Source organism: Euleptes europaea, chromosome 12, assembly GCF_029931775.1.
Source record: "Euleptes europaea isolate rEulEur1 chromosome 12, rEulEur1.hap1, whole genome shotgun sequence".
Taxonomy (NCBI): domain Eukaryota; kingdom Metazoa; phylum Chordata; class Lepidosauria; order Squamata; family Sphaerodactylidae; genus Euleptes; species Euleptes europaea.
Genome location: NC_079323.1, coordinates 41,659,872 through 41,680,892, shown reverse-complemented (window position 1 = coordinate 41,680,892; position 21,021 = coordinate 41,659,872). Strand labels below are relative to the sequence as shown.

The 21,021-nt window shown below is 40.4% G+C and overlaps 1 protein-coding gene across 1 annotated transcript; it reads left to right on the top strand.

Annotated features, from left to right (window-relative positions):
* The first annotated feature begins 489 nt into the window (after positions 1-489).
* Positions 490-12,390, top strand: RIOX2 (ribosomal oxygenase 2). Its single transcript, XM_056858728.1, has 9 exons — positions 490-919; positions 3,116-3,235; positions 3,528-3,656; positions 5,923-6,026; positions 8,948-9,050; positions 10,185-10,350; positions 11,517-11,605; positions 11,994-12,098; positions 12,212-12,390. The coding sequence occupies exons 1-9, from the start codon at positions 491-493 to the stop codon at positions 12,368-12,370; spliced, it is 1,404 nt and encodes a 467-aa protein (XP_056714706.1). The 5' UTR covers position 490; the 3' UTR covers positions 12,371-12,390.
* Positions 12,391-21,021: the final 8,631 nt, after the last annotated feature.

The window sequence follows — 21,021 nt, the reverse complement described above, 5'->3', positions numbered from 1 at the left end:
CTGTATGAGCAAGTTCCATGAATCCTGTGAGTAAGTTGCTTGCAAGCAAGTTCCTTGGAAATCAGTAGAACTTGCATCTGTGTATCTATAGGCTATTTTTATTTTGGTAGACAGTGCTACATACTGCAACCCTTTGCCTTTTACAGATAATATTTGCAGGTAATATATCCCGTAAAGGTTTGCCTAGTGTCTTTCCTTTTTTTGTGTATTTGATCCTTCCGTTTTACTTTATAAAATGCTACCAACAGGCACTTCAGTCCTCAAGTTGACATCAGTGAGGTGCCATTCTGGCTAGCCATGTTTAAAGGTTATGACCAAGCAACCTGATCCTATGTTTACCTAGAAGTAAGTTCCATTAATTCAATGGGACAGTCCCAGAATAGCTTGCAATCATGTCCATGCTTGCTTAGTTCCATTCATTTCACATTTACTTCTCAGTTAAACGTGCATAGAATTGGACTGATAATTTCTGGGGCACTTGCACAGGATCATGCCAAAGAAAGGAAGGAGACAGACTGGAACAGAAGAGGAACACCTGACACCATGCAAACAAGCAAAAGTGGAAACAGCGTGTCCTTTGCTTACGAAATGTGACCATCCAAAAAGTATGTTTGCAAGTTTGATCTTTCCCATCAAACCAGAGGTATTTTTCAGAGACTACTGGGAGCAGAAGCCGCTGCTTCTTAAGAGAGAGAACCCCTCCATGGCATCCTGCTATCAGTCTTTGTTTCAATTAACTGACCTGAAAAGCTTAGTCAACCGGGGTTTATGTTACGGAAGGGATATCAACGTCTGCAAATGTGTGAATGGGAGAAAGAAGATTTTTAACAAAGATGGCAAAGTCAGCTACGCACAGCTAAAGAGAGATTTTGATCAGAAAAAAGGAACAATACAATTTCATCAGCCCCAGCGATTCAAGGTGAGGTTTTGTGGTTGCCCTACTTTGTGGTGGCTTTTGCAATTGTAATGTTGAGCTAATGCAGGTCTATGCTTAACTGAGGCCTTGGGATCTCACTCTCCATCTGGGTTCAGTGTTATGTGTTACTGTCACCAGCACAGCTGGAAAAGAGTTGAAGGGAATTTCTCAAAAAAAGAAAAGAAAAAAGTAAATTGCTCAGTTTCTGTATTGCCTGCTTTATTATTCCTTCTGGCTACGCAGTTACCACTGTGGTGGCAAGATGTCAGCGAAGGTATTAACTTCAACAAATTGAAATATGGAGACTTAATAGCGTGTGATACAGCTGGTCTCTAGGTACAACTTTCAAATTCTGTAGTAAGAGATGAATTTGAGGTGCAGGTTTTCTTTTTTCCTAAGCATTTAACGTGCAAAAAAGGTTAATTAGCTTGCATCACCTTTTGGGGGGTGATGAGGGATGTTTCAGATGTCATTGATGCTGATTTGGATATTCTTGGAAACAGTATTCATTTAATCTTTCTTGGCTTTGGAAGTTTTGGAAAATGATACAATATATACTTAGTTTACTAGATTTAAATTGATTGTTAAGTCTCAGGAAGCTACACAGAATGTCAGTTTTACAGGAAAACTTTATTTCATTTCGACCTACAGGAGGTAGGTAAAGCCAAGATTTCTAGTGTAAGAGGAAGAATGGTTCAGGTCAGTATGGTATTTGAATCTGGAAGAAGTTGTCACACTTGGACTGAGTGGGAGTTCATTAGAAATTGATATTTTTCATTTATGCGTAAGTTCAAGAATTGTTTCCAGAACAATTTAAATATCTATGACTAAACTGTTACTCGTGTAAAATTATTAAAATAAAGTTCAGAAATTTCTGAGTGGCGTAATCTGCTGTAAAAGTGAAGAGAAAGTGTGCCATGTGTGATGGACACAATTATTTTCTGGGTAGTGTGATAACCAAAGCAATTTTGATGCTTGCCTACTTCATTTGGGTATGTGTTCGTAGGTGTGTACTGTGCTTTAAAGGAATTACACTGTAACTATATATAAATTTGCTTAAAAAGCTGTAAACATCTACTCTGTATGGTCAGTTTATGTTTTACCTGTTTTATCTGGCATACTAGCCGCAAATAAAATTTATTTATTTACTATGCTTAAAAAGATTTTGTTCCCAATACACATGAACTCGCATTAAGCTGCCTTACACTGTATCAGACCATTGGTAAATACAGTCTACTCTTGAGTGGGAGCAGCTTTCCAGGATCTCAGGTAGAGGTCTTTCACATAACTCACTACCTGGTCCCGTTTTAACTAGAGACTTGGATCTTGGATTTTTTTCAAGACAAGCAGAGATAATCTACCAGTGAACCATGCATGCAGGGCCGGTGCTACCATTAGGCGAACTAGATGATCACCTAAGGTGCAGACCGAGGGGCGCAGAACTGGCTTGAGGGGCACAGTTTTTAAACAAATTAGTTTCTTGAAAAAAATGCAACTGACAATTTATATATATTTTTTATTTTAAGATAAGTACCACAACAGTGCTATGGAACAGAATTAATTATAACATCTTATAAAACATTTTGTGTTTTTATTTTTTTCTACAAGACATCTTTTTTTTCCAAAATTGGTTAGCAATGGGGGGGTCACAAGTAGTTAGCCTTGCTTAGGGCACGAAAATGACTGGCCACCGTCCCTGCATGCATGGCTCCACCCTCCATTCAGCGCTTTCTCATGAACTAGTGAATCTTTTTTGTTTGGAACTGCATAGTGAAGTTCCTCAAATAAATTGAAATGGACCACTGTTGTTAATGGAAAAACTTGGCTGGAGGAGAATATAAAGTGGACCAGTTAAAATGAAACATGGTTAAATGGAATGTTCTTGTGTTCCAGGAACACTATGCTGTACAGGATTACGTCTAACTTAATTGTCCATTTTGTTTCTGCTTCCAGTAATGTCAAGTTAATACAATATCCAAATTTGATCCTACCTGCTGATAGGTTTACAAATAGTACATTTGTAAGCAGCAGGCACCCTTATTGGAGGGAGGGACTAGTGCCTGTTGTTGGTTTGTCCCTTACAGGTCAGTCTGCCTAGAATGGTGTATGTTTTTAGAAGAATATAGTGTAGATGTGATGGAGGAAAGAGAAATCCATTGTCTTACCTAACTTACTCTCTATCTTTCCTTTAAAAAAAAGGATGAACTTTGGAGAATCCAGGAGAAATTGGAATGCTTCTTTGGCTCACTGGTTGGATCTAATGTTTATATTACCCCTCCAGGGTCTCAAGGCCTGCCTCCACACTATGATGACGTTGAGGTAAGAGGACACAAAATTGCCTAGAAGTATCCTTGCCACAACTGTTTTGACAGCAGAAATAAAGTGACTTCCTGGAAGCCATTGTGTATGTGTTATATATATAATGTGCATTCACATTGGTACTTTCTGGTTCATGATAGTTTAGATAATCCCTACTTCTTGTCAGTGTTACGAGGATAATTTTATGTTTTATAAATAACTGCCAACAAAGACATGTTCTTCAGTGAAGTTATGTCTACCAGGTAGACACCATGGGGCTTCTTGATGCAGTATTGATTTTTGTTCTTTGCAGGTGTTTATTCTGCAGCTAGAAGGAGAGAAGCACTGGCAGCTGTACCAACCTACTGTGAATCTAGCTCAGGAATACAATGTTGAACCTGAGGATAGAATAGGAACTCCAACACATGACTTTTTATTAAAGGTACTGGTGCTTGGTGCATGCGGTGTAGACCTTTAGACCTTAGAGGCGGGAAGATTTCTTTCAAAAGTGTATAAAATCCACTCTCTGATGGCAAGGAAGCTTGTCTGCCTCTTTTCCCCCTTTTAATTCCCCCCCAACAAATAAACATAGAAAGAACAAAATATAGATTTACATAGACCAAAGGAAAAAAACATGATAACAAGACTACATAGACCAAAGAAGAAGTTCATGCATGGCTTTTCATTTGCTAACCCCAATGGAGGCATCACTGCATGCCATTAAATTCTCTGCTCATTGAAACACAAAATATTGCTTTACCTAATTAAATTACTTATATTACAGTCAGAGGTTTCCCCAAAATGAAGTAACAAATTACCCCGCACCTTACTAAATTCTTCCTTCACCTTACAACCTTGAATTACTCTGATATTAGAAGTAATTTTTTCTGCCTCTTTTAGATCTTAGGGGAAGGTCATGGTGACCTTCTTGGTGTGTTTATCTCACTATGCTTCTGCTTTCAATCATTTTTACTACTTTTATTTCCCATAGATCTATTTCCCATATTTCCCATAGAACCTGGTGTGTATGGCATACATAGTTCATGCGCAGCAGCAAAAATATGGTCATTATGGGAATGAGCCTGAGATGTCACTGGCTTGGTGTGCTCCCTCCCCACTTGTGCCTTCTTTGGAAATAATTTCTTTTTTCACTGCAAATCTTTGTTGTTTTGTTCAAGCAACAAATCATGGTTTGTACATTTCCCTCCAACCTGGACTAATAAGGTGGTGCATTCAGACCTAACAAATCATGGTTTGTTGTGAATGTAGTTGATTTCTGAGTTGTGTTTATGGAGAAGGTGGACTATGGAGGATCCCAAGGCTGATTTCTGTAATGAGAAACCATTGCTGTTACTTGTGAATCATGCTCAAGAGTGTAGATGGGGGTGTGAAGACATGGCTGATTTAATTCACATAATATTGTGAATTTCCTGACAACCTTTCATGCATCTTGGAACTCTGGTTGGCTAAAGGTGGCTCAAGTCCCTGATGCAAGAGGTTCCCCCACTACAGATTGTGTCTTGTGCTGATGGAATGCATCGCACTTAGCTGATCAGAATGATATGATACCGTCCACAGTATCTGCATCACACTTAGCTGATCAGTATGATACGGTTCACAGTAAATAATGGTGACTATTCTGTAAAGGGCAGATGACTGGGGAAGGCACTGGCAAACCACCCAGTAAACAAAGTCTGTCTAGTCAATGTCGGGATGTGACGTCACCCCATGGGTCAGGAATGACCTGGTGCTTGCACAGGGGACCTTTACCTTTATTCTGTAAATATACACTTTTCTGGACTTGCAGGATAAATATAATGATATATATAGTTTAGCTGCAGGGTTTGGGGTTGGAATGCTTCTACGAGAGTACAGCTGTGCATGAAATTGGGAGGGTTCTGTGAGATTGGAATGGTAGATTCAGTTGTCAAGTCAGAATCAGATAACCTTTACTGGCATAATAGATTCAGTTGTCTTTGGTGGTTGTGAGGGATTTTAAAAATATTCACCAGCACAGCATTGTAGTCCTTTTGATAAGCCTGTTGTATTGTATCAATATTCAATCACAATAAAACAGTCGGAAGTTGATGATTCAAAGCAGTTTGTTTTTATTGGCCAATACACAAAATGCTGGTGAAAATTGCCTAAAGCGCAGAGCAATTTCCACCCACATCAAAGGGTTGCAAGCATGGATATAGACTTTGATAATGGGTGGTTACAGAGGCGTAATACACACGTAAGACTCAACTGCCCAATAAACTCTTATAGACGTATAAGCAACTATTTGCATATCCAATAGAAAATGCTCTTCAAGGCGTTCCCTAATGGTTAATGAGGAAACCAAGTTTACATTCCAGGATGACACTTCTTGTCTTAAATCAAAGCTCCAGGCTTAATTAGGGAACCTGCCTGTACCAAGTGAGATCAGCTGGCTTGCAAACTGCTTGCTGGGTCAACCTGACCCAGTAGTAAATGTCTCTTGACCAAAGATTGCTACTTTACTCATCATGCATAGTGATTCTAGATCTGTATGTGTGTGTGTGTGTGTGTGTGTGTATATGTGTGTGTGTGTGTGTGTGTCTCATGCTATGTGAATATACATATATGTGAAAGAATATATTTTCCCCATAAACTAAATTAATAAGGCACTACATTTTAAAAATCCAAATAATAATTTTAACTGTCTGCATCCACCCAACTCCTTCCAGCCTGGAGATCTGCTATATTTTCCAAGAGGAACCATTCACCAAGCTGACACACCTCCTGGGGTGTCTCATTCTACCCACGTGACCATCAGCATGTGTCAGAACAAGTAAGCACTCTATTTTGTGTTTCTCGTGAAGTTTTCTTGCAGGTGACTTTGAGGCAGTGGAAGCCACATGCTCAACACCAACTGAAATGCTTTGCTTTAAGTGAAGTCCTGTGAAGTGCTTGATTGCGTCAGCTGAGAGCCCATGTGCTGTGTTGTATTGATCGGCTTTTTGACCCATGGGCACAGTTGTGCAGTCTTGGTGTTATCTTGGCCCCTGCTATTGGATAGCTGGCTCTAGAACAGCTTTTCATTGATTTTTGCAGTGCTGGTTCTGCCCTGAGAGACAAGGGTATTAGCATGCTGATTCATGCTTCTGTAACTTCCAAACTTTTCTGTAGTGTTCTTTACATGAGGCTACCCTTGAGGAGTACCTAGAACCTTCAGCTAATGCAAAGTTCTACATCTTTTCTATGGTTAAGGAGGCAGGCAGAAGCACATGCAGGCTCTACTTTGTTGGCTGCTTCAGTCTAATTGATGGTGCAGGCGTTGCTCTTTAAAGCTATGTATGGTCTGGGCTCCACATTTCACATTACTTGGAGCAGGGGATCTCTAATGGACCCTGACAAAATCTTTTGTTAAATAAGTAGCCATTGGTTAAAAAAAGGGAAAGCTTACAATGGAGCAAAAACTGACAAACATCTGAGCAAAGGAACATAAAATAGGCAATATATGCATCTTCTCGCCCTAGGTCTAGAACTTAGTTCCTGTGATGGTAATTTAAGATGTAGGCAAAATAATGCAGATTCCTTTTACCCTTTCTCAGGCATCTTGTTAGCTTCTTTCCTTGAAGTTCAACCCTCCTCAAAAGAATTCCAAAATCTTTTTTCATCTCATCATGTGCTCTGGATTGCCTCAACATGACAAAGATTCTCTGTCTGAGACCCTTTCCATGTTGTTTTTTATCAGCCAGATGTCAGAAAGTTCCTGCTACCTTCATTGAATAGGTACTGCATCCCCTCCCCCTCCCCAAGGCTATTGTATACCTGGCAAACTCCATCTCTCTCCCTTGATAGATAGGTAGATATTGACAACCACCTAGGTCTCCAGAAACTGGAATGTAGAAGAAAAAAATTGGTCTACAGCCTTTTGAGTTGACTAACTGTCAGAGTTCCAGGTTAGCCCCTGGCAAAGCCATTGGCTACATAACTTGAGATAATCTTTTATTTAGTTTTCGGCCTATATCTGGAGTATGATATTAGAAACAATTAGATTAGAAGAATTATAACTATTCCAGTCTCTTAACCATTAATGTTTCTAGGAGTTCTTTAGAGAGAGCGAATTAAATGGCTCAATAAATGCAGGGTTTTTTTTTTGGTGGTGGTACTATGAGTATCAGCACCTATACTGGGGGCTTTCCCAAGTCCTGAGGGGGAAATGGGTAGAAATTCCTTAAAAAAGAATAAAAGCACTTTCTAAATGTAATTCTTAGTCAGTATTGGTTGACTTTGTGAAAGCTGGACAATGAAGAGAGATGACAGGAAGAAAGTAGACTCCTTTGAAATGTGTTGGAGGAGTGTTACAGATACCATGGACTGCCAAAAAAACAAATCAGTGGGTTGTAGATCAAATCAAGCCTGAACTGACCTTAGAAGCTAAAATGACTAAACTGAGGCTATCGTATTTTGGTCACATTATGAGAAGACAAGAGTCTCTGGAAAAGACCATCATGCTAGGAAAAGTTGAGGGCAGCAGGAAAAGAGGAAGACCCAACAAGAGATGGATTGACTCAATAAAGGAAGCCACAGCCCTCAGTTTGCAAGATCTGAGCGAGGCTGTCAAAGATAGGACATTTTGGAGGACATTGATTCATAGGGTTGCGATGAGTCGGAAGTGACCTGACGGCTCTTAACACACACACATTGGTTGACTGGGTGTTGTATGGCAGTAATAAACATTTAACACCTGGTCTTACTAAAGGAAATTTAATAAAATTAACCCAACACTTAAAATAACCAAAAGGAGTTCTTTATTAATACAGAGAATAACTGATCCTTGGATCTTCAGGAGGTGCTGCCAGTCCTACCTATTTGCCAGGGCTATTTGAGGGGGTTTAAATAGCAGGTATCTTTTAAGGAGGGAGGGATTTGGGGGCTTGTTATTTTATTTTTTGTTTTAGATGGGGATGTTTAAACTTATTGAATGAAGAGGAAAGGTGGGATATAAATGTTTTAATAAATAAATAACGGAATGGATAAGGGTCAATGAACTGATACTCAATCCAGAAAAGACAGAGGTGCTCCTGGTCAATAACAGAGCTGCTTGAGGATTGAAGAGTCATCTTGTCCTGAAGGGGTTTGCACTCCCCTTGGTTTGGGCCAGGGTACTTGAAGTACTGCCTCTTGCCATATTCTTTAGCCTGCCAATTAAGATGTGCCTGATAAGCCCTGCTCTCTGTCACCCAACTTTCAAAGGCAATCTGAACGGCAACCAGAGACAGGGCTTTTTCAGTAATGGCACCTAGCTGATGGAATGCCTCTCCCGTTGAGGCTCTCCTGGTGCCTATATTGCTCCCTTTTAGGCACTAGGCCAATACATTTCTGTTCACCCAGGCTTTTAATTAAGGAGTTGATTTTTTAAAAACCCACTATTTTAGTCTTAAAACTGTTTTTTTAGTCTGCCTGTTGTCTGTTTTTATGGCCTATGCTTGCATGGGTTCCCCTCGCCCCCAATGCTGGATTTTAATGTGTTTTTAAATGGGTTTTGTTTTTATTTTGAAAACCACTTCAGGCAGGGTACAAATAAAATAAGCAAGCTTATTATTTAAGTACTGTAATTGGAACTACCGGTAGCTCTTTGGCTGTTGGGCCATTGGGCCTGATGCTTGAAGCCCGCCTTCATGTGCTCTTTATTTTCAACAGGAAACATTGCGTCAGACTGACTTGCTTATCCTTTTTAATTTCTTTAATGCCTTTTGCACACAGCTCTTGGAGAGATTTCTTGTTGGATGTCATTCCTGGACTTGTGTTGGATTCAGCAAAAGACGACATTGACTTTCGGAAGAGTATACCAAGACAGTTACTGATGGTAAAGATGGCTGAGGGAAAAACCACGTGTGCTCTGCTCTCAGAGGAATAGTTCACAGGCTCCATTTTAAACAGAGTAATTCCCTGGATATCTACTGGGAGTTCAAAATTTTTGAAGAAGGGATATTGGCTTTGTCTCTTAGAAGAGATCTTATATACTATTTGGCTCTTTAAAAAAAATTCTTTTGAAGGAGACCAAAGCATGACTGCTAAGCCTTGATGTTTTCTGTTTTATCTAGTACATTTTTTATCTTGCTCTTCATCCAAAGAGCTGTTTATTTCTTCTTTCATTTTATCATCACAATAGCCCTGTGAGTTAGGTTAGTCTGGGAGTATGTGATTGGCCCAGTGTAAAGCAACAAGATGAATAACAAGGTGGGTATTTAAACCTGGGTATTCCCAATCCTAATCTTAATCCTCTACACCATAATGGCTCCCTGTTTTCCTTTATTTTTCTTCCTAGCTTGATCTCTTTATTATGGGAACATAATTGAGTCAATCAAGATTTCTTTAAAAAGGAGCCAGTCACCTAAGAGCAAGTATAAAATATTGTGCTTCAAAAAGATGCCAGAAGCTGAAGTATTCCAAACGGTGGCTTTTATTATATTTTTAGTAAATCAAATGAATGTAGTATCCCTTGATGTTGCAGATGTATATTTGTCATTGTGAGCATGACAAATGCTAAAGGCTTAACGATAAGGAACCATGACAAAGAAACTAGGCCTACGTTGTTTTCCAGATCTTATGATTTCCCATCTCACTTTAAGAACAATATGGATGATCTGAACATAGGATTTTCTAATTTAGGTTGAAGTTTTCCAGAATAACTAATATATTTACTGACTATAGCTTGACAGCAACCATATTCCAGATGATAAGCAAGTTATATTATAAGTGAGAGAGCTCCCTACTATATTTCCAGTGTGGTAATTGGTTGCATTCAAGATCTTTATCCAAAACTTTGACCCTGGGATGAAAAATTTGCTACTCCCAGAAAACTCATGACAACTCTTTTCTTTATACAGGAGACTTCACAGTAGCTTGGGAGAGCTAGCATGTGTAAAACCTGAAGAGTTTTGTACTTCCTTCTCTAGTAAATTAGGATCTTGTTTCCAACACTTTTCTCCTTGTTTAGAAAATGGATTTGTCTGAATCGTCCAAGAGACTAAGTGGTTTCCTGAGACATCTTGCAGACCAGCTGGAAAATGGCAGAGAGCTGAAGTCATCTGACATGAAAAAAGATTTCATTATGAACAGACTACCTCCCTTCTTTCTGAATAGCTTTGACCCTTTGGCTCCAGGTGACTTAAAAGCAATAAAAATACTATTGGTGGTTTTCCCATGAAGAGTGAGGAACCACTTCATATGATAGATACAATGGTGCAACTCTTTATTTATCTATCAGTCACATGGCTGCAATTTGCCACAGATGAAGTAATATGTGTAAATTTGTTAAAAGGCCCCTTCCAGATGCTATGCTTTTAAAAATTCTCAATTTATTTTTGGTTTTTAGGAAGTACCCATAAAAGATTACAGCTGCTATTTCTAGTATGAGAAAAATTAAGCCTTGTCTTTTGTCTAGTAGAAGAAATATTCTCTGCAATCTTCCATGGGAGTCTACACTTTAGGTGTAACTGAGATCATGCAATTAGACTTCTCATGCAGGGAGTTATTTCAGCCTTGTTCTAACTGCACTGTCTTCCAATCTGCTTCTAGGCCCAATTCAGGGTACTGGTATTGACCCTTAAAGCCCTATATGGGACCTGCATACCTTAAGGATCCCTACTCCTATACGAACCTACTTGACCCATTATTATTTTCAGAGGCCCTGCTTCAGGTGCCCCTATCATTTGAAGTTAGACTGGTGACAACCTGAGAAAGGGTTTCTCGAACATGGAACCAAATTTAGGGAATTTGGCATTCGGGGATGGCGGGGAGGAGGTGCCACTGCAGCACCTCCTAACCCGTTTCTCTGGCGCCAAAAACTTAAAAAAAAAAAAGCCCAATAAAGAAAAGTGAGGCTACACCTGCTAAAAAGGCAGCTCCTCCCCCCCGGAATGCCAGCATGGGCCTTTATGCTGGTGGGACGCCGGCAGAAGGTCCCGCCGGTGTTCTGGGGCAGTGCTGTGGCAGTGGTGCCCAGTGTCTGGGCCTCCACACCGGGGCTGGGGCCACTAACGCCATTGTAAGTAGCCTGGATGCTGGCGCGGGGGGCCCCAAACACTGGCGCAGCACCTTCTTGGCCTCCTAAGGGCTTTCGCCCTTAAAGCTCAGGAATGTGCTGCCAGTCTATCCCCCTTGATTGTTTGTACAGTTTTTACCGCCCTGAGGGACCTAATTGGGCAGAAAGGTGGCATACAAAGGTTGTAAATAAATATTTTCAGGGTTGACTGCAGTACCTTGTTCTTAATTGAGAGAGTGGAACATTCTCTCCTCTTAAGTAATGTGTTTATATTTTCCATTTAAGGAGGAAAGCTACCCAAAGTTGACAGCACGATCAGATTACAGTTTAAAGACTACACTGTAATTACAGTGGGACCGGATCAAGATCCTTTGGTGCGTATGCGGAGAATGCCTGTAGTGAACAGCTTTTCAGTAAAGCTTTCTGCTTTGGTGCAGTGGCTGTGTTATTTTTAAACTACTTAGTTGTATCCCACAGCACATGATTAGGATTTACGACACTGTAGTGACACACTTGCTGTGTTCTAAAAAGCAAAGGTGAAATGAAAATATTTTGGGAGGAACTTAAACTAGACTTCAGCTTTTTTTAAAAAATATAACCAAATCTGACATTAGTTGAGGAGTTCAGTACATAATTTTATAAGAACTATATTGATTGTTGCTACCCGCACAACAGATGAATGGCGAGGCTCCTGCATCGATCTGTTGGGTATCAGAGGGATTCAGATTTGCTTTAACTGATAAACTCTGTCTCGATTCTTAGGATGATACACACAAAGAGATGATTTATATCTATCACTCCTTAAAAAACAAGAGAGAAGCGCACATGATGGGGGATGAAGATACGAATGAGGAAGGAATACCCCAGGTTCGTTCTTTGTTCTGTTCATAAGGGACACATGCATATAGTACTTCGCAAAAGATGTTGAATGCTTTGTTTAGCCAGATATCTGTAACAAATCCTCTTTTTTTAATTTAAAGACTCATGGGTTACGGTTTCCACTCTCACATATGGATGCACTGAAGCAAATCTGGAGCTGCAATACGATCTGTGTGAAGGAATTGCTTCTGCCTTCAGATGCAGAGAAAGAAAACTTGGTAGTATCATTGTGGAGCGAGTTGCTTATTGAAGTAATCTGAAGGTGTAAGCTGGCCAACATGGAGCAGTTTGAGCTACTGTCTATTTCACTGGGAGACTTAAAGCATGATCTATTTTTAAAGTTAAAAATGTTTTAAACTCTGCCTGTACTGTGGAAGAGCAAAACGTTGCCTCTCGAGTTTGTGAAGGCTCTTTTTTTCATAACATGAAAGGATTTGATTATGTATTCTAAAATATCCAAAACTCTCAGGAGTTATTTTGTGCACTGGTAAAATAATCTTTGAGACTCTGCACTGATTTGTAACACATAAATAAAAAAACAATGAAGAGGTCGCTTTTTGATTTCTTGAAATGTAGAATGCGAACACCGGTAAGGATATAAAACCTCTTAAGCCCAGTTGAGAAGAAGTTGGTTTTATATGCCAACTTTCTCTCACTTAAGGGAGACTCAAACCGGCTTACAATCACCTTTCCCTTCCCCTCCCCACAACAGACACCCTGTGAGGTAGGTGGGGCTGAGAGAGCTCTAAGAGAACTGTGACTAGCCCCAGGTCACCCAGCTGGCTTCAGGTGGAGGGGTGGGGAAACAAATCCAGTTCACCAGATGAGCCTCCGCCGCTCATGTGGAGGAGTGGGGAATCAAACCCGGTTCTCCAGATCAGAGTTCACTGCCTAGACTTTGCCTAGTGTTTGTGGTGAACATGAAGCTTGTGGTGAACGTGAAGATTTAGAAGGTAGTGGTTGATAAGCTGCGTTCTAGAAAATGTTTCTTACAGTGACGGGGCATATCTTACAATATGCTCATCATACTATGCTGCGTTACATGTGAGTTAATATCCCAGCTGTAAAAGATATATAAAGGACATCAAAGGGTTTTTATAGTGTGATAGAACATGAATCCTTGTATAATACAAAGATAGAGCCCTTTTGTGTTAGCCCCTCCCCCCGTTTCCCTGTCTAGGAAGGGTATGCCACTGGTAAGTTGCTAAAATATGAAGCCTCCGCAAGGGCCTTTTATACCATATTGGTGCTATTTCCTCTCATCCACAATACCACTGTTGTGGTACGATAACCTATGTAATTAGCTATATCTGCAATAGTCTTCTCAGCAGGTATCTGCCATCTATTTGCATCACAATTACAGTTTGAACAGTAGCTCTTTGTTAATTGGGCACAGAGTAATAACGCAATGTAAGAGGCATGAACAAGTGCACAGATTCAGCTCTTTAATTATGGTCCTGGGGCAGGAAGGACCATTTAGGGGACTTTTTCAAACCCACCACTACAGATTTTTAAAGTTGCTATATAGTGGAGAGATGACATGGGAGATCTACCTCTCCCTATTCCTTGCATACTGCTTTAAACTAACAAAACTGCATTTTGAATGTTTCTTCAAAGGAAAAAAACCCTTTTAAATTAGTGTGTTTTGAAGAAGACAAGTACTATCTTTTCTATAACAGGGCCTTTTAAAAACGACTGCAGTTGCAAGAGGACTACAGAGTGTTCTTTTTCTGTTTGAGCAGCTCAAATTTGTAGCACTGCATGACTAAGTGGGTAGAGGGCCTCTGTGATTTTAATATTCCACTGTATACATTGAAGGCAGCTGCACAGTTTGTACAAATAAAAGACAAATACTGACTGAATGTATTTTAAAGTGTTTTAATCCAGTGGTACAGAGACATATCCACTATACATAAGGTCACTTTTTAGACAAAATGCAAAAGATTAGAACAAACAGTTAGTAGTTGCTAAAAAATTATTGCATTTTGAGACTACAACAATGTACATGATCTTTCCCTTCCCTGCAGCAGCTATACAAATATACATTCATAAATTTTCATTACACTCCTGAGAGCACGATCCAGTTCCACTGTCCAATCTTCAGTCTCTTCTCAGTGCAAATTACTCGTGCTGTAGGCCAGAAGTAACTGGTACTGAGTGGAGGGGGTGGTAATGGCTAGCTAGCTAGGCCTCCATGTAACATCTCTGTGCAACACTTGTCTGAATGCCGGAGCACTGGACATGGGAATGGATCAGAATCCCAAGACATAACACTGATACACCAGCTGAGATCAACTGAGGTTCACTGGATATCGCATAGCATTGAAACCACAAAGTTTTAAAAGTTGTTCCATTGTTTTTGATATTGAACAGACAGATTTTTCTGTCTATTACTAAGTGCCTTAGATGAAAATACATTTAAAGACCTAGTTCTAGAACAACATAAATGCAAAAAGTAGACATGATCATTTTTTTTACAATCTAAAGTGCAATTAGGGCATATTCTACACACCTATTCAGCTCTAGTAAACCAAGCTGCACCTGGGGATCGGACGCTACACAGCTCACAGGTAACAGGGAATGCTGCGTTTACAGGTGGAAGCTACTGCAGTAGTTTGTGGTCAGACACCCAAAGCCTGAGGCATCCCTGCTTGGAGAGGAGCTGTTGCACCTGTCCTAGTTTGCTGCAAACTGCAGCATAAAATGTTACATGGCCCAACAGGCTGTGCTTTCATGTGTCTGGTGTTTGCTTGGTTGGGGCTAGAGCTGAAGCATAGGACCAGCACTCAGATTTTCTTAATATATTAAAATTACAATCTCTTTATATAAAAATAGAGTTTGTCCGAGTTTCTGCTGATGGCAACCTTGCAGCTTTAGATTTGTCATCTTTTCTACAGCAGTCTATTTTTTATGATGTTCAGAAATCAAAGGGAAAAAATAGGGTTTTTTTGTTTTAACTAATTGATCTTGATTTCATTTATTTACAAGGTTACATTTAAGACATACTGAAACAAGTTTTTTTTCCCAACATAGGAAACAACTTCTCCAGCTTGGGCAATTATCAGTTGTAGTATCTATATGTATATTTTGCAATCCAACAACTGAGTATGGGCAAATGAAGCCCCCCCCCCCAAAAAACGCCACTGCTCCTTTCTCTTGCTAAACAGCAGAGTGGCAAGAACCTTTTTTAAAAGGGGATTTTGCTTTTGCCACTTTGGAGTGGAGAGAATAGCTGCAATCGCATACCTTTCTGTTGTGATAGCATCACCTTGTGAACTGGCATTTTAAACTGCAACTTAACACCCAAGTTGAGTAACACAATGTTTGTCATGAATCAACTTTCTAAATATGGGGAAAGTTCCATAGGGATAGAAGAGAACCAAGTCTGAACTTTATTTATGCTGGAATTCTTAAGCTATTCCTTTACTGTACAAGGAGTGAACAGCTAATTTTGCATACTTTTAAAAATAAGCTAAAAGGAAGTATTCAATTTTCTTACAAGACTAGTTCTGATAGTTTTTTTTTTTTTTTTTTTACAAAATTATGTGCTCTCTGGTAGGCAATATTTTCCTTCTGAAATTGGACTAAAAGTGCTTTTATGTTAGGCTGGATTTTGCCCAGTGCAAGTAGGCCCCCTTTGCACCTTATTTTTATACAACAATCCATTAAATCTGTTCCTGACAGCAGTTTGAGATGATCAAGAAATCCAGTGACAGGTGCAGTTATCACAAGACTATAACAGGGACAAAACAAACGTTGGACAAGATATTTGAGACTGGATCGCAAAACAGATTGTTGCTGAATCTGCTTAATCGGATCAAAGCACAAGGGCAGGAATATTTTACCACCTCCCCTCTCCCCACTGGTGGTAATAAAAATGTTTTTGTAAGGATGCAAACAGCAGCTGCTGTGGGGAAGAGGATTCAGATGGGGAAAACAATGCTGGAGAAAAGTGGTAACTCCTCCTGTATTAGAGTGCTGATCTAATTCAGTAGCCCTTACAGCCATGAAAACCAATGCCCTGAGATTCAGTCACATCTCCTGCACAGGAGCCAGTTTAGCCTTTTTATTTTTATGGCGTTAAAACAATAGCTTAGTTATTTAAAGACCTAGTCACAGAACTAGGGTAATTAATTTCAGTATTCCGGCCCATAAGTACTTGCTGTTTTAGCAAATATGGGCTGGGTTGGAGAAATGACCAGAGTGATCTACTAACTTCATACAGTCACAACTAACTGTTAAACTGTAGACAGCTTTTGTATAAAGAATGAAACTCAGCTGCAGATATTGCATTATGTCAGAGTTGGGTGGAGGTATATTCTCCATCAACCTGTATTTTCAGTGTTGAATAAAGAAATGGGGAATAGCCACAGAATTCCCCCCTAAATACTCTTGAACTACTTTACAGATAATAGAATGCTCCTGAGAATAGAGAACCAGTAGCAACAAATAAACTGCCTTTTCATGTACAGTTCTCACAACATTGGTTTTATTACCATTTTGAGATTTGATATTGGCCAGAGTAGTAGTGTACATAAAGTATAATGATGAAACTTACCCGAGACTAATCATTTGTGATCTTCCAAGTACAAGATTTTTAAACATGAAAACAACTGCAATAATCAGTAAGCTTCAACTGGCAGTTTTAAAAACTGGAGGAGGTAAGAAAAGCTTCTCAGCCAAAAAGTTTTACAAAGCTATCCTTACTTGGACAAAAAAAAAAGTTACAAGAACACAAAATAAATAAGCAACAAGAGACTGCAGAGTCACCATGGTAACATCTGCTATTGGTCACTGCCTAATGGGACCCTGTGCTAAATCTGCCACTGGTCCCATCTGGCCAGGCTTATATAGGATTAACTTTCCATAGCTAGGTTTTTGTTTTAATAAGCTTGATAATTGTTGACTCTATGCCAAATATGACGGTGAAGTCAGGCAGATCCTCTGCGGTCCAGTGTTGTGTGACTTCAAGTAGTTTGTTCAAGTGTATGTTCGGGTCCCACTGGTCCATGTTTTTAATGTCTTTACAGTCCCAGGACCAGCTCATAATATTTCAAAGTTCCACCTCTGTGTACATTCACTGACATTGAACTGATTTACAACAATGTGGTTTCTGTCATAGTAATAGCCTCCTAAAATATGAAAATTTTTAGAGATTGCTGTTTAGTACAGACTAATGAACTATTTTGAAAGCACTTTTTTGTTCAACGTAGACGTTTTATAATTTTGTGTTTTTGTTTTATTTATTTTATTTTCATAATAAAGGGGGTACAGAAAAGTAGGGGGGGGGGAAACATGTAGGGGAAAAAATGTAACGCTTTAAAAACTGCCAGTAAATTCTTCAAAGTGTGAACCTAAATTAATTCCCCCCCCAGAACTGTGCATGTTTGCCAATTGTTTCAGTGACTGTGAAAAACAATCAGGGTACCTAGTCCATCACAATGTATTTCAGGAATAGGACGGATGTTTCATGGTCCCATTGTACCCATCGGTACTGGGTAAGGGGGGAAATGTAAGGCAGAGGGGGGGAAGGGATGAACAAAATGCAAATGGATAATTTACTCAGACATTTTACTTTTTGCACAGTGATTAGGAAATGGGTAGCTGCTGTGCAGCTACAGGTACATGTGGATATCTCAGGACTATACTGCATAGGACCCTGCTATTACGCACTAGTGACTGCATCCCTTAAAACAGAGACTGAATAGACATATCACAACAACCTTCTTTGGAACCCTAAGAACGACAGAAGCGATTTCCTGCTTCAGGTAGGGCCAGGATGTTTCTCTGAAAGCAGTATCCCTGGCGAAATAAATTCTCTCGGAATATTAGAGCCACTTTTCAATATCAGATACGAACATGACTTCCAAAAGGAAATGTCGCACAAAGGAATGGTTACAATTATGTACCACATTTTTCCGTGTATAAGACTGTCAAGAAGTTGAGGTCTCTCAATTTCTTGGATTGCATGATTTTTTGGTTCAGGCCTGGGAGGCCTATAGATTTTGTGTTATTGGGATTTTAGACCAGCAAAATAAGTTTCCTTTTGAAAACTGCTTCTATGGAGGTAGTAAGGTAAGCCCCAGCTGGTGCTAGTTAACCTCTCCCCTTTTTGGAATGCAAGGCCGTGCATTGCCATGGTAATTCAATGGTCAGCCATCATGACAATATCCAGGTGCAGGTAGTTCTGCAGGCTTCCTCACCTGAACATATCTCTGAGTGAGTCAGCAATTCTAACCAAGTGATTAATTAACAGCTAAGTGCTTGCGTTTTCTCAATTGGCCTCTATGAGCTCATGCCACTGAGAAAACGAATATAAGGACAAACCAACCCTTGAGAAAACTATGCATGCTTTGGGGTACAGCAGGAGAGCTGTGCTGGCTGCATCACAACCCATTTGATTTTGGCTCTTGAGGGGGAAACTCTGGTCAAGCTGACCTGCTTGGAGAAACCTTTGGACAACCTTTTGAAACTCTTGAATGCTGGAAGCATCTTTGGAACTTGGTAACTATAGACCTGATGCAAGAAACCTTTGCCAATCCTTTTGAACCAAAAGGGTTTTTGAATGTATTAGCTAGTTATGCTAAATAGTTTATTGTTTTCTTGCTTAACACTTCATGACTTTTCTTTCCTGTAAACCAGCTTGAATCTTATAAATAAATTGTTAGCCTTTAAATGGCTTGTGTCTGTGATTTTAGGATTCCAAGCCTAAATTCTAAGTGCCCTTGTTTGAGTGTAAAAACCACCTACCAAAAACCTAAGACATTTTGGGAGTGTAATCTTTCCCTGGCAGGCTTCTACCTTGCAGGGTAAGCGTTGCACTCAATTTTGGAGTGAGTTGGGAGAGGTTTGCCCTTATCTTCCCCCTGGAGCTCAATCTTTTGAAAGGGCTGGTGGCAGCTACTCCTTGGACTTGGGGCGAAAGCCTGGAGTTCAAGGTTTTGTCTTTTGGAAAACTTTTGACCAAACCAAAGCAGCCTCCAACTGGTGGAGACAGGTTGGGGAGCTCTTTGACAAAGACGATGTTTTTTTCTTAAAAAATTTTAGTAAAAAATTGGAGGATGTCTTATACATGGGGTCGTCCTATAAAATCAGGGGTCTTATATATGGGGGCGTCTTATACACGGAAAAATATGGGCGGGGAAGAGAGCGGGGCCCATCAGAAGGCCAGCCGCTGGCTGGCCAGGGCAACCAGGCTCTTCCCCGCCCGCTTTCTTCCCTGCCTGACAGCTGTCAGCTGACAGGTGGGGAAGAGAGCGGCAACTACCTGAAGCCCGGCCACCGGGTGGCCAGGGCGACCGGGCTCTTCCCCACCCGCTCTCTTCCCTGCCTGTCAGCTGACATGCGGGGAAGAGAGTGGTGACCACCTGAAGGTTGGCCGCTGCCCGGCCAGGTCAACCAGGCTCTTCCCCACCCCCTCTCTTCCCTGCCTGTCTGCTGACAGAGAGCGGCGACCACCTGAAGAGAGACAGAGAGCGGCTACCACCCAAAGGCCTGCCACTGGCCGGCCAGGGCGACAGGGCTATTCCCTGCCTGTCAGCTGATAGGTGGGGAAGAGAACAGGTGGGGAAGAGCCTGGTCACCCGGTCCAGCTGGTGGCCGGCCTTTCGATGGGCCCTGCTCTCTAACCCCGCCCACATTTTTCCGTGTATAAGACGCCCCCATGTATAAGACGACCCCTGATTTCTTAATTTTGTGTTAAAAAAAATAGGGGTCATCTTATACATGGGGGCTTCTTATACACGGAAAAATACGGTACATACAAAACTTTCATTTAATTTCACAATGAACTGGTTCATACATAGCACCAAATCATGGTTCACTGCTACACCAACAAGCTTCAGCTTAATCCTGGTTGCAATTCTGACCTCCAGACAACCTACTGTTCACTCAGAAACAGGGATGGAAGAAGCTGTAGTGCAAAACGAGACGGGGAAGATGGAGTGCATGAGCTCAAGACTGTTTTGTGTAGCTCCAAACTTCGGTTTGGCATTACACTGAATCTGCATGTGGAAACTGAAGCCATTATTCCAAGTAAAACAATAATATATGCAACGATCTTAACTGTCTATGTATTTGGTAAGTCATAAACTGGTGTTCCAATACCTAATCTAGAAGCAGTCCTGTCTCACACAGATGTGCATATTTATTCCAGGTAAACTTAAACTATAAGTAATTTAAACTACTAATTTAAGAGCAATAATAGATGCAGGCTTTGGTTAGTACCTTTGATATCAAGAACAAGCTGGTCACTTAGGTATGAGCTGATGGTCCCATCCTTGTTGAGTGTCCATTTTTGTCTTGCTTTTCCATGCTCTACCCACAGCGCTACTTTAGCTCCTGGTACATCTCTGCCTCCAATGACATCAAGACAAGCATCGTTAACCTAGAAGTATATTGGAAAACAGAATTTGTTCACTGCCATGATAGACTCCAGATGTCTACAGAGTAGAGGTCTACAGGTAGAGATGTCTATAGAAAATGTGGTGTAGCCATCGGCTGATTGTACTCATCACCACCACAACTGGTTAATGAAGAGAACAAGTTACTGCTTTTATTACTGCTTGGTTTAACGTGGAACATTTTACTTGACAGTTAAAAACACACACAAATGTTTGTGTGATACAGGCCAGCAGGGCACTGTATCTGTCACCACCCCTTTAAGCAGATGTGGCCTTAGCACAAAGCAATACTAAGGTTTCATATTCTCCAGAAGGCAACGTTTTCCTGCTTCTAATCTTTCAAGTATGCTTCAAGCCAGAGCAATAGAACATAAATTTTACAAATCATATCAGATATGAAAATCTGTGGTTTGCACCATCTAGAAAATGCAAAAAATCCACTCTGCATGCAAAAGGATTCACACTAATATTCTAGATGGGTGTTAGTGGAACAGTGGCTCCCTGACAAT